At 37.5% G+C, this 13,350-nt stretch overlaps 1 protein-coding gene across 1 annotated transcript in view; it reads left to right on the top strand.

Annotated features, from left to right (window-relative positions):
• UNC5A (unc-5 netrin receptor A) overlaps positions 1-13,350 on the top strand; it is a 1,914,539-nt gene that overhangs the window by 1,057,680 nt on the left and 843,509 nt on the right. Inside the window, exon 8 of the mRNA XM_044069905.1 lies at positions 6,083-6,382. Within this exon, the coding sequence (XP_043925840.1) occupies positions 6,083-6,382 (300 nt within the window). The remainder of the gene's footprint in view (positions 1-6,082; positions 6,383-13,350) is intronic.

The following is a 13,350-nucleotide window of genomic DNA, read 5'->3' as shown; positions in this document are numbered from 1 at the left end:
TACCAAAGAAGACTGCCTGTAATTGTTCAGTGCCCTGACCTGAAAGGAAGCAGAATGTTATAACATGCTATGATCTAGCTTGTTTATTCTGGTTATATTCTTGTATTAGTATGTGTAGTTGTTGCACTACATTATAATCTATATTAGATTGAATTGTGGCACTACACGTTTACTAGTGTCAGTTATTGTTTTAGTTATTGTTTATTTAAACCATTTTAGATAAATGATATGAATTTTAACTCATGGAAAACATAATTCTGCAGTGATATCAAAGTGAAAGGTCATTTCTGGTGCAAAGCCCCCTTTTGCCATTCTGCTTCTTCTTCTTTTGGCTTTTAGGGGTCGCTTCTTTTAGGGTTAGGGGTCACCACAGCGGATCACCTGTCCGCTCATGACTTGCAGTGGAGTTTTACAGTGTCGAGTTGCCAGCCCAGCTCCCAACCTTCCACAGAAGGCACATACATGCATGCACTCATGCCTAGGGCCAATTTAGAGTGTCCAATGCACCTACAGCATGCCTTTGGGATATTGATAAGGTTTAATTTGAAACCATGAAGTCAGTAATAACATATTCCAGAAAATGTCTTACCAGAATTGAGTATTATTAAGAAAAATTTAATTGTAAAATTAATATCCACAAAAACTGCAACTTCTGACCACAATTTTGAAAAGATGTCTACTAAACTTATTTGAGTAAAACTTAGGGAAGCCAAGACTTTTACAGTTGTGTGAGCTAGACCAAAAGAGAGTGGCATCTTACTGACTTTTAGTGCCATGTCACTTACTTGAAAATTACATCTCAGCTGTGTAGATACAGGACATTAGATAGTAGGGCAGGCTTCTTAAGTCATTTGTGTTATGCCATTGAATAGACACAGGTCATGGAAAGGATAAAATGTGCTCAGAATGTGCTCACCAATTTGAAAAATCTTCATATGTCTTCTTCAGGGAGATATCAAAGATGAATAATTTCTAAACAAGCACATAAATGCAAGGTAGGAAGAGAACAATGTTTAAAGGAAATAATATCCATTCCAGTGGACTGATCACCAGGACTATATGAATGATATCATATGAAGATAACTCCAACACTATATGTAAAACCATAATTGTTTATCTATATAAAGGCTGACGTTACATTTATTATTTAATAAATCAACTTTCAAGTTTTAGTTATGGTGCTGGAACAATAGGTTCATATGTTCATAGATGTGTACTAGGCTAATGACCACAAGGGCCTTTTTAACCCTAGCCATGCATCCCAAATCTCTAACATGTTTTGGTACTCTAGATCAGTGTAATCAAGGGGTTGGGGATGAAACATTTATAAGCAATGGCCTAGGGGATAAACCATTTACAGGATGCCTGTGTCCATCAGGGGCATAGATGCCAAACCAGGGATGAATTTTCTGTTCCCTCTCCAATTGCCCAAGTTACACTTGAATTGTGTTAGGGAAGAACTTTGCTTCACATGGATGGGGGTCCTGTTCCAGAGAAGGGATAGTCTCTTGGATACATTCCTATCTCTCCACACATCCTATTTATATCACAGACAAGGTTTAAGTCTTTAGAATGGGTAATTCTAGTGCTGTTTGTTTTGCAGATATGTAGGAGGTCCATCAAGGTGGGGTCTGATAATGCCTTGCATGCCAGGCATAGATCTTCCCTGAGTAGCCTGTAGGAAACAGGATACAGGGATAGAGCCTTAAGGCAGTCTGCATAGAACATGTTACTTATTCCCTGTATTCTTTTACTGGGGAACCTCTGCGTGTGTTCCACTTGTCAGATGTGCCTGCTTAGGTACATACAAAGGGGGAATTGTACTCAGTGATAGGTCTATTGAATGCCAAATACAGTGGAACAATGACCTCCTTGTACCTAGATGCACAATATGGAATGATTTCCTCACTACTGTAGACACGTGATGGTCAAAGCTAGAATACTCTCTGTGTGTATCCCCAAGTCCCTGGCCACTGGGTCAACTCTTAGGGTTGTTTTATCAATGTGGTAGTTACAGGGATAGATGAGTTCCTGAAGGATACTATTATTAATTTCTTGGCATTTAGTTTTAGTTCATTGTCAGCCCTTCTTGCAGAGCATTTTTATCAGTGGTGGAGTCTATAACTGCTTTTAATTTGCAGTTATCTGCAAATTTAGTCAGCCAGAGACCATTGATGTTAGCCTTGACTATAAAGAAGTAAATGATAAAAAAGGAGTAGTCCCAGGACCAACCCCTGAGGGGCTCCGCTTGGGTCCTGTCTCTGAGCCAACTTGCCATCCACCAGGTAACATAAGGGTTTATCCTGAGTTTGTCAACAATGCTAAAGTAGGATATTGTATCAAATCCCTTGGCCAGGTCAAGGTAAGCAGTATGAAACATTTTGCCTTCATCCATTGCTTTGATGACCTTCTCAAAGAAGCCCACCAGGTTGAGTAGGCAGAGCCTGCCCTTGGCACATTCAAATTGGATTTGGTCCAGTGTCTGTAGGTTTCCTGTGTCATTATTTGTCATTTCCATGGTAATTCTTTCCATGGCTTTGCATATAAGACTAGTGAAACTTATGGGTCTATAGTTTCCTTTGTACAGAAGGATGACTGTCGCTGTTCTCTATTTAGGAGGCATGGCCTATTTGGAGGCTACAGCTAAATTGCAATCCCAGAGGCCCTGATAGGTCATATTTCATGCTATTTAAAAGGCATCCTGGCATTTTGTCTAGGTCCATCGATGCAGTGTTCTTGGTCTTAGAGAGAGAGCATTGAGGATCTGTTCCCCACTGATAGCAGAGGGAGTTATATTTGATGGTATTTCCTGAGGGCAGGTTAAGGTGGAGAGACGGGGATAAAGATGTAGCTGAATTTGTTAGCCAATAGATTTGTTATATCTTCTAGCTCAGTATAGGTGGGTCCATTAACAATGAGCTTCACACACAACTGTGTATTATCTTTGAGGTTGCTGATATAGCTAAAGAATGCTTTATGGCTGACCTTGTCCTGGGAGGGTACATTTACATCAAATGTGGCTTTGGTAGACTTTAATTATTCTCTGAGTTGTTTGTGTAGTTTGATGAGAGTGCTTTTATCCTGCTGGGTGCTACATCTCCTAATTTTTGCCATGATTTTCTTCGTTCATTTATACAGCCTATTGATGTTGTAAGTCCACCAAGGTGACTTGTTTGTTTGAGTTAGTTCTGAAATTTTCCTGGTGGGTACAGTTGCCTCGTTGCGGCTATTAACATGCTTTTCCAGGGTTTCTGTGAATAGTTCTGCATAGGCAGCAGTGTTCTCAGGGTTTTTGGAGGCTAGAAAATATCCCAGGTTATTATATAATAGTCGGAGGTTAGCCTTATTGTAGTTCCTGAAGATTCTAGAGTTAGCTGGGGTTCTAGGTTTTATTTTTACTTTGAAGGAGACCATTTTATGGACTGTCATTACCAGGGGAGACATTACACTAAGGGGTGTGCAGCACTCTCCCATATTAGTGAGGACCAGATCCAGTATGTTTGCACCCCTGGTTTAGGATTGAGAATCGGGCCCAGGGTGTTTATGTTTACAAAATCCAGGAAACAGTGTGCCTGCACGTTTGGTATTGTATATAATTCCCAGTTATTAGTGGGGTAATTAAAGTCTCCCATGAATATGGTATTGGGTTGGATAGTGACTGTTTCCAATAAGTTTAAGTACATGTTATGTGTTTTCTGAGTCATAGAGGGGGACCTACAGCTTGCAAGGAAGTGGTATGGGATTTTGCCTATAGTAATTTGAACATGGAGAAGCTCAAGTGCATTGGCCTGTTTGACCAGCCTTGAGGTATATTTATTTTTCACGTAAATTGAGACACCTCCACCTTTAGTCCCTGTTGGTGTAGTAGCTGGTCTAAATGTGTGGAAGACATTATAACCTTGGACGTCTGGTGTGGTCTCTGTCTTAATTGCTCACATAGATGTCAGAATTCTCTAGGGTGAGGAGAACTCATAGGGAGTGGAGTTTTTTGTTTAGACTCCTAACATTGAGCAGCAACACCTTTAGTTGTTCTTGTTTTTGATTTGCAATGTCAGAAGTACTTTCAGTGTGGCATTGCATTGAAGGACAGTGTTTTAGCTAATATTGAAAAGCCTAGAGGGGATATATGCAGACCATCCCTGGCAAAGTGGCATGGTCTGTTGACAAATATAGCACCCCCTTAGAATAACACTGGAAACTAAGCCAATTATTAAAATAAATCTTCTTCTGTTGATATTGTGGCATCATCCTTGGATAAGGTAAAATGCTGCTCAGTGCTAGGTTCATATCAGTTGGGGACACAAATTCTGAGAGCTTCCTGTCTCTCTTTATATAGTCTAGGGAGGTATGTCTCAGGTCATTTACACCCACGTAGCTATGACTGAGTCACATTGGTGCTTGTGGTCAAATGACCTGACTCATAGCATAATGGTGGCAGATCCTGGCCCCCGATAAGCAACCTTACCATGACTTTCTTCTTACTCAGACTGTTGAGAGGGATACCAGTGTTTCTCACAATGGAGTCTCCAATGACTAGAATGTTGGATTTTGTGCTGCCTTGCCTTATCAACTTAGAAGTAGAGGCTCCATGACATGTGGCTGTTGTTTTGAAAGAGTGCATTTGGGGCTGCTGATGGTATGGAGGGTGTTTGTTATGCCTGCTTCATCCAGGAGATCTTTGTGGTTTGAGGAGGTAACATATAAGTGGCTCAGTCTATGTGGGTATAAGTGTCTGCTTTGAGCTGTGTGTGATAGGTGAAGCATGTTTACCATAGACAACCTGATTGACATCAGTAGTGATATTGTGTAAATATATTCCTCACCTACCTTATCAGTTTGTTTCAAAATTAGCTGGTTGTCAGTAAACATGAGGCAATTTCTACATTTCCTCTGGATGCCCACATCCACTAAGCTGGTTACAGAGATACTGGGCAACTTCATATCCATAGAAACAGACCCTTTTTTTGTTGATTAGATGGTTGCAGTTAGAATATAAAGTAATTTCAGGAGTATCTGGTTTACAACTCTAGGGAAAAACTAGTTGCCCTGTGTGCAAGTAGGTATTGGTGAAATTTCAAAGGTTTTTTTACAAGAAAAATGTCAACTCAAGGTGTCTGGGTTTATACAGGGCACTGCCAAACACTTGAGAAATTAATAAGTAGACCCTGATGATTTATGGGTGAAGTATTTAGGGATATATTCTGAAGTTAGGTTAGACAGCAGCAAATTAAGCAGTACTTACCGAAGAGAAAGAATTAGCTTTATTAAGAATGATGAAAAGAGGGGATTTGCCTGACCGACTACTGCCTCACCTCTACTAGTGCTGGTCTCACCACAGCTTCACATTGCTGGGATACAATGCTCCTCATGTTAGGTTATTCATGCTCAGTTTGACTAGGGGAGAGCCATTCCTTTTTTTACAAAATTCTGTTTTTGAGATAGAAATTATATAAAATTCAAAGGATATATTGATTTACTTTCCAAAAACTGGCCATTATATTTCAAAATTATATATTTTTGCTGGAGAGCTTAATCACAGGTTAAAATTAACGCTTGATATTTTCAGAAAAATTAAATACTTCTTATACCACAGACTTGGTCATCTTGGAATCAGAATGCTTAATTATATGGGATGGGGGTACAGAGAGAATTGCTTTCAACAAAACTGAAGATATCATCCGGCTGCAGATTTTATTTTTCATTCTCCTTTCGTTATGTCTGTGTACCTGTATACCATGAAACATGTACCCTGAAAGTGTGTCTCTTTGAAGTTAGTTGCATTCAGTGGCTGAGGATTCTTCTAAGCCATCTTGTCGGAATGATTTATTTGTATGTTCTCTAGAGTAACCGCATGGGTTATGAAGCATTTATGCATTCTTTAGCTTTATCATTTGCTTTTGAGATAGTTTGCCTAGTCCTTTGAATCAGAGAATGTAAACATTTCTGAATTTCTAGTTGATTCTGTTTGTGAATGGGAAAGATAAAAGCTGGAGGAATATAAATAACAGAAAACTATGTTTTAGTAAAGCTTGACAGTTACCCTGCAGTTTTTAATAAAGTTCATCATTTTTTGCTTCATTAGATAATCCACACTTACTTACAATCCGTCCTGACCTGAGCACAACCACAATGACTTACCAAGGTTCCTTGCGGCCACGACAGGATATTGCCAATAAGTTTCACCTAACAAACGGGCATCTGTTGGACCCTCTAGGGAGCAGCCGTCACACTTTGCATAATGGTAAACTGCAGACAGATGCAGCTGACTTCATGACAAGACTTTCTACACAAAGTTACTGTCGATCTTTACCTCGAGACACCACCAACATGGCCTATGGAACTTTCAATTTTCTGGGAGGTCGTCTTATGATCCAAGACACAGGTAAGTATAATTGCAAAACATGATGACTGTTGCTGCATAAAGAACAGGAAAGTTGGGGTTTGCAAAAGTGAGTTTAAGACTACATGCAGGATAGAACTCAAGTCAAGCAAAGAATGTTACAACACTATGCACACCTACATTCTTCCACCAAAAGTAACCCAAATATCAGAAACTGAGATTCCAGTGGCAGAGATGGGTTAATGTGACTGTTGTGGGTGACTGATCCTGTTATTAGTGGTAATGTCGTGACAAGCAGACCATGTCACAAAATGGTCTTTTTATTCCTTTTGCAGAGTTTCATGACTCTATGACATTTTCTGATTTGTCCCTAATATCAGCTTATCATCTGCACTGATATACTTTCATTTTGAGAGTTTTCCAGCATCATATTTATATTTCTGTTACATCACTTATTTATAACAAATCTGTTTTTGACTATTAATCTCCATTGATAACTATCTGGGACAATACAATCCTTTTAAAATTTAGCAGCACATCTTGAATGTTTTAAAACACTGTCCCTAAACACATTGCTTTAGATTTACAGTTGTATATCTACTTAACAGAATGCACTCCACATCTCTCGCCTCCACAGTAGCTTTTCACTAAGTCAAGGTATCTTGCTTTCAACAACACTTACTGCTGTATACCAAAGGATAACTGTATTTGGTAAGTCACAATCATTAACTCTATAGTACACCTCTTAGCTGTCCTGAATACTTTTTTCCACGTAATCCAAACAAAATCTGATTACTCCCTCAATTTCCTGAATGTTGTCATGTGATTCTACACCTTATATAAGGTGTGAAGGCACAACCTGCCCTTTCTGCCAATTTTAATTCTGAAATAACATTGAACTGCAACTCTTGCAGCGGTAATCACTGGAAAATTATGGGCTTGGTATGGAATTGCCCATTTTCCTTACCTTTGTTTATAACTTCATATTATTTTGGTGCTGACTTCCACTTATGGCCATCAAACCAACCCACAGACAGTATATTAATTTCTTTATTACCCAGTTGCTGATAGTCATAGAGCCCATTCATTCTCCTTGGGGTGAGACTTGAAAACCAATAGTGATGCTATTATGTATAGAGGACATTGTTGATTTCATGTTTTAAGTCCTAAAGTTCCTGTAGTGGGTATGACTTCCACATCAGACTCATGTTTGTCTCCGCAAATCCTTTCCCCAGTCTGTAGTGCTATATGCTGCTTTGGCAAGTACAGTTATAGTAGTCTTCTCCATGGACCAATCACAGCCCCTCATTCAGAGGTGAACAAATTAGCAATAACCATTCCCAGCTCCGCATGATGAGTCCTCACATGCTCAAGCTACTAATCCAACTCAGGTCATTCTGGGTGCTAAACAAATACCAGCTTGCATCTCAATCAGTTAAATCCATGCTTAAAAACCAAAAAGTCAAGGAGAAAAGTATAAAATAAATTCCAGACCAACTAAAAACTTTTACCAAGAAATACAGCATACGCTTTCATGTTGCAAACATTTCATCAGATGCATAAAACAATGTTAATTGAACACCAGAGTTTATACAGCAGTGAACTGATATGACCAAACAGACATTAAAATGCATTTTCCACAGACAGTCAACAACTTTAACATTAAAATACAGACTTGGCAAAAGTGCAACTAAAATGTACGTGTATTAATATGATGAGTATTTAACAGCAGACTGTTTCTTCCTCAGCAATGGTTTAATATTAGCAACAGTATTAAGCTCGGGCTGTTTCCATCTATCATTTGTATGTAGGCATGCAATTGAGCTTCAGTTTTGTAGTTGAACCAGTATTCTAACATGCTGGCAATTTCTCTAAGGACAAGCAGAACATTTATAATACAATTTTCAGCCCCATCAGAATGGTTTGTAAACTGGGTTTGATTGTCATTCTGTCCAAAACATTCTCATGCTCATTGGATTGTAAGAGAAAGACAATCAAACTCCACTTGACTGGGAATGGTGGGCTTGAGAAGACCACCTCTATTGTGGATAGGAGATATTACCAAAGAGGTGATTTACACCAAAACCAACAGACTACTAAACCCATGCTAGATGTTCTGTAAGAGATTCTGCAGATGTTTCTACCCTCCTTGGTGTAAGGTTATAGGGGTCAGAATTCTTTGCCACAGCTGATGTAAGTTCTCCCTCTTTTGAAAGCAGCTTCAGGCAGCTGTGATAAATCCCTTTGCATCTTCTGTTGTGCTGATTCAAATGACAAGTCCAGTAACTGAAACATGACTGCAAAACACTAACATGCCAGCTAATTATGTTTTGCTTAAAGGGCTGACCTAGTTATTTGTTTCTTAATTTGTATGGTCCACTACTTGAAACAGAACCCTCTTCTTGTCTTCAAACCCTAAGTTAGAAAGGAGGTACATGATATCAACATGATATCAGCTCCAAAGTCAGTGATTCCATTATCTTTAAGCACATCAACATACCTCAGCAACCTTTGTAGCTGGAACTATTCAGCTCTTTGTCCATTTTCTTAAGAGTGGTGTTGTCTTGCCTATTGAATCATTAGCTAATAAGTGATGGCTCATTGTAGCCCACTGATCAAAAATATACTCTCTGTGTGCATGTAGTATATATTGAGAGGTGAATGAATGTGTGTGCATGTGTGTGTGTGTGTGTGTGTGTGTGTGTGTGTGTGTGTGTGTGTAGATATATATATATATATATATATATATATATATATATATATATATATATATTAGATTAGATATAGATATGAATAGATAAATACAGATAAATAAATAAATGGCTGCCAGTTGCTTCTGATAATTTTCATCTGTGGTTACAGTAGCCTAATTGTATTACAGTCAAACAGTTGTAGTTATATATATATAGATCTAAATTCTGATTGTCGACAACACACTTTCTCAACAATCATAATATCAAACCCATATAAGTGAAAGTGCACTAAATCGAAAGTGCACTTTCGTTAAAGCAGGTTCTCCAAAGCACATTACAGTGGGGTTAAGGAAATATATCCTTTACCCACTGTAATGCAATGTTGGAGTTAGTACATTTAAGTCGGGGGTTGTGGGGGGCACAGACCACTACATGAGGGGTGCAGGGGGGTTTGCCCCACTGCAAAATACTGTTTAAAGTAGTTTATTTTTTTTGTTGGGGTTCAAAGAACTAGCTTTTGCAAAAGTGCACTTTTGATGTAGTGCACTTTCGCTTTAATGGGTCTCTGCTTCTTGTTCGAGATAGTGAAATTTTGATCAAGAAACAAAGACCCATATATATATATATATATATATATATATATATATATATATATATATATATATGTGTGTGTGTGTGTGTGTGTGTGTGTGTGGAAGCATACACAGACAGCTATGTAATCACACATACTTCAATATTCTTGACACTATGATTCCTGTACTGCTTTTCTGCCTGTAGTAAGATATTGTAAATTGTGCATGATGTTTTCTGTCACATAAAGCTATAACCTCACCTTCGTATGGCCTTAGCCTTTTAAGCAGTTTTGTTCTGTCTCTTTTTCAACCTGTTACTATTGTTTGCTAACTCTTTAATTAAATAATTAATTGTATATATATATTTTAAAATAATATTAGGTGCCTGGCATGATTTTGGTATTTGTAACAATGTGATTTCTTTATTTTTTTGATAGTGCCAGAACTTGGTTGAAAATGTTTTAAAATGGAATACTTAGTTTACAAGGGTATCTAGCAAGTAATCAACCAATAAATAAATAAATTCAGCCAGATGTGAGCATGCTACAAGCAGAAAGTAAACTTTCTAATGTCTTTTCTTAGTAATTTCAATGTTATATTTTTTGTCATATTCAACCTCTGGATTGTGAAAGACGTACTCTTAAATTACTTTGAAAGAAGATGAATATGAGTATGAAAGTTTGGTGGTTGTTGTTATATAGCTAGTCCCCAGTTTCACCCAAGACTGTAGATATACATTAAATATTTCTCCAGTGTTTCTCCTCCTTTTCATACAAAAGGTATTGCTGACAGCATAGTAATCATTTTGTGTTGTTTAATTCTCTGTCCACGTAGTGCCAGTGTGTAATACAATATCATTCAGATTCCTTTACCTTGCCAGCATACAGCATCACTTTGCTGATATTATCCTTATCCAATGTATTAGAGATTGCAAGCCCTTCTACAATTTTTTTCCTGGAAGATGTAATGAAAGTGCTGTTTTAGTATTTTCTTTACATTTTAATGCTTTATATGTGCATATCTACTGAGGAGTTCACTTATGACAAAGGTTCTTTTATTTAATCAGATTTTTTTTATGCATAACCTTTTTCACAGCTGTTACTGTATATTTTTCATGTGATAGATCACTTGTGACTGAGATTTTTCTTTTACTGTCTTTTGCAATAATCTGTTGTTTTTTACTTGCATATTTATGCACCTGTGTTTGTGTGTGTGCATGCATATATGCGTTTGCGTGTGTGTGCCTATGTGTATGTGTGCATAAGTGAATGTGTTTTTGTGTGTTATGTTTATAAACATATTTTTCCTTTTTTGGCATCCTGATGAGTATTTTTGCCTTGAGACACAGTTCAGGTGTAAACTAAGTTTAAATCTATCACAAAGCATGCAAATTAGTATAAAACCATATATATGCTAGTGTCCTCAGTTGTAGTCAATTTGCAAAGTATATATTACTGGATGTATGGTGTAAGTTAGCTGTTAATGAAATAAAAGAAGCTGAATTAGAACTTATATGGCATACATACCTCTCAACCTCTTAGAGCATGGAATCTGAACAAAGTTTAAAATAATAAAAATAACATTAAAAGTCTGCTCTTCTAATCATAGAAACTTGCTAAAATAACAGAGCTTGTGTTGGCATGCATTTTCTGAAGGATATGAATTCTGATTCTCACATGTATGTCATTGTTTAGTGACTTCAATCATTGCCAGAAACCATATACTTTATGAGGAGCAGACCAAAAATATGAGTCAAAAATCTGGACATTCTGTGATGGCATATAAACTGCATATCTGTGGCCTATCTGCATATGGGCTTAAATTCTTTAAATTCTAGAGAGAGCCTAATACATTCAGGAAGGGACAATAAGTGAAAACAAAGTGTTAGCTGTGTAAAGGATAGTGTGAGTGACACTGTGTTTTTTAAAAAGTTGATCATAGCAGATGATTCTTGTGGTGAGTGGTTCCCACAGACTAGGCAACTTCCTTCAAAAAGCAGTTGATGGGCCTATACTTGTCTCATCTCCTTAACTGCTATCCATCTTACTTTCTCAGATAAAGAGCAGTTATATTTTGTTATGGATGGCCGAACTGCATCCCTGCAAAAGGCACGACCTGTTTCCAGAGTTATACAAATTTGTACAAATTACATGTTATATGAACAAAAGTCTTTTGCCTAATGTCATTCAAGTTTAAAGAATGGCTCAGTTCCTAACTCTGTTATAGAAACTGCATTTCTTTTCAGTCTTTTTTACTACTTTGTCTAAGATGTAAGAGAAGGTTAAGTGACCTAGCCAGATGCTTAGGTAGTTGATTCAGTATAACCTCCAATAACTAATAATTACACTTGTAGCATAATTAATAAGTTAAGTTGGATATTCTACAAAAACAAACTAAAGACTCAGTCACCTCTTCTTCACATACAGCCTACTCAATATAAACCAATGCCTTTCCCTAACCTCACAATTGAACTGTCAATTCTCAGTAAGAACCATCACATCTAGCAACAAAAGTCATTCAGATTAAAACAATTGCACTAGAATCAGAGATAGGGTACCTCTCACATTCCTGCCTAGAGTTTAGAGTTTCTCCCCTTTAAGAAATCAGAATACTCGACAATCACACACCACCTTTAAATAATTCTGTAAGTCCTGCCTTCAGAAAACACTATCCTATTCACAAATGTGACACTACTTGGCAATAAACACCTGTCATCCCTCTCCCTGGCTTTTTATACAGATCACTTTGACTACTCTTACATTAAAGCATCAGACTGGACTTAATTATTATTATACACCTTTAGAAACTATGTATTACTAATATCTTTGTTACATTACCTAAATCATTGCCAACAAACAATTCCGATAGCATATCTACCATTTTTAACAAACATTTTACTGAATCTATAATTGCCCTTTCCAAATAGCAAATCCCTACTCCTGATACCAAACCAGCCAAGTCTACAACTAGCAATGCCTCATTCTATTTCTCCCCAGTTCCTACAGCTGCTATAAAAAAACTACTACAGAAACTGAAACCTACTACACTTGCCGTAGATAACTTACCCAGTGAATACCTCAAAATTGCAGCAGAATCTGTAGCCTTCCCAGTATCAATCCTTATAAATAGATCCATTCTTGAAAGCAAGATTCCTTAACTGTGGAAAATCTCCCATGTAATCCCACTTCATAAAGGGGGACCTTCCACAGAACTGACAAACTATCATCCAACTGCTATTCTTTCACCTCTTTCTAAGCTACCCAAAAGGTGTATTCATCTCCAGGTCATGAAATTCTTACTAACAAATAACCTTCTCTCTAACACTCAGCATGGGTTTCACCCATCATGTATTACCACTACTGCTCTCTTATCCTTCACTAATACCATAAACTATCACAGTAATAACAACGGCTTTGCATCTGCCATCTTTCTAGACCTAGATGTCCTCAAAGGATCTATCTTAGGCCCTCTCCTTTTGTCTCTTTACTAATAATCTACACACAGCTACTCCACATGGTTCTATAATACAGTATGCAGATGATTAAACACTTATCTGTGCTGCCACTTGTCTATCAGCTCTTCATTCTCAAACACAGGAATCTTTCACTTTTGTTGAAACAAGATTAACCAATGCCCATCTAATCCTGAACCCAAATAAAACTAAATTATTACTCTTCCAACCTACCAAGACATCTATCTCATATCCATCATTTAACATAATAGCCAAAGAAAATACTTCCATCTC

The sequence above is a fragment of the Protopterus annectens genome, chromosome 4.part0, assembly GCF_019279795.1.
Source record: "Protopterus annectens isolate FY-2018-M chromosome 4.part0, PAN1.0, whole genome shotgun sequence".
In the NCBI taxonomy this organism is placed as follows: domain Eukaryota; kingdom Metazoa; phylum Chordata; order Ceratodontiformes; family Protopteridae; genus Protopterus; species Protopterus annectens.
This window is presented reverse-complemented; position numbering and strand designations above follow the sequence as displayed.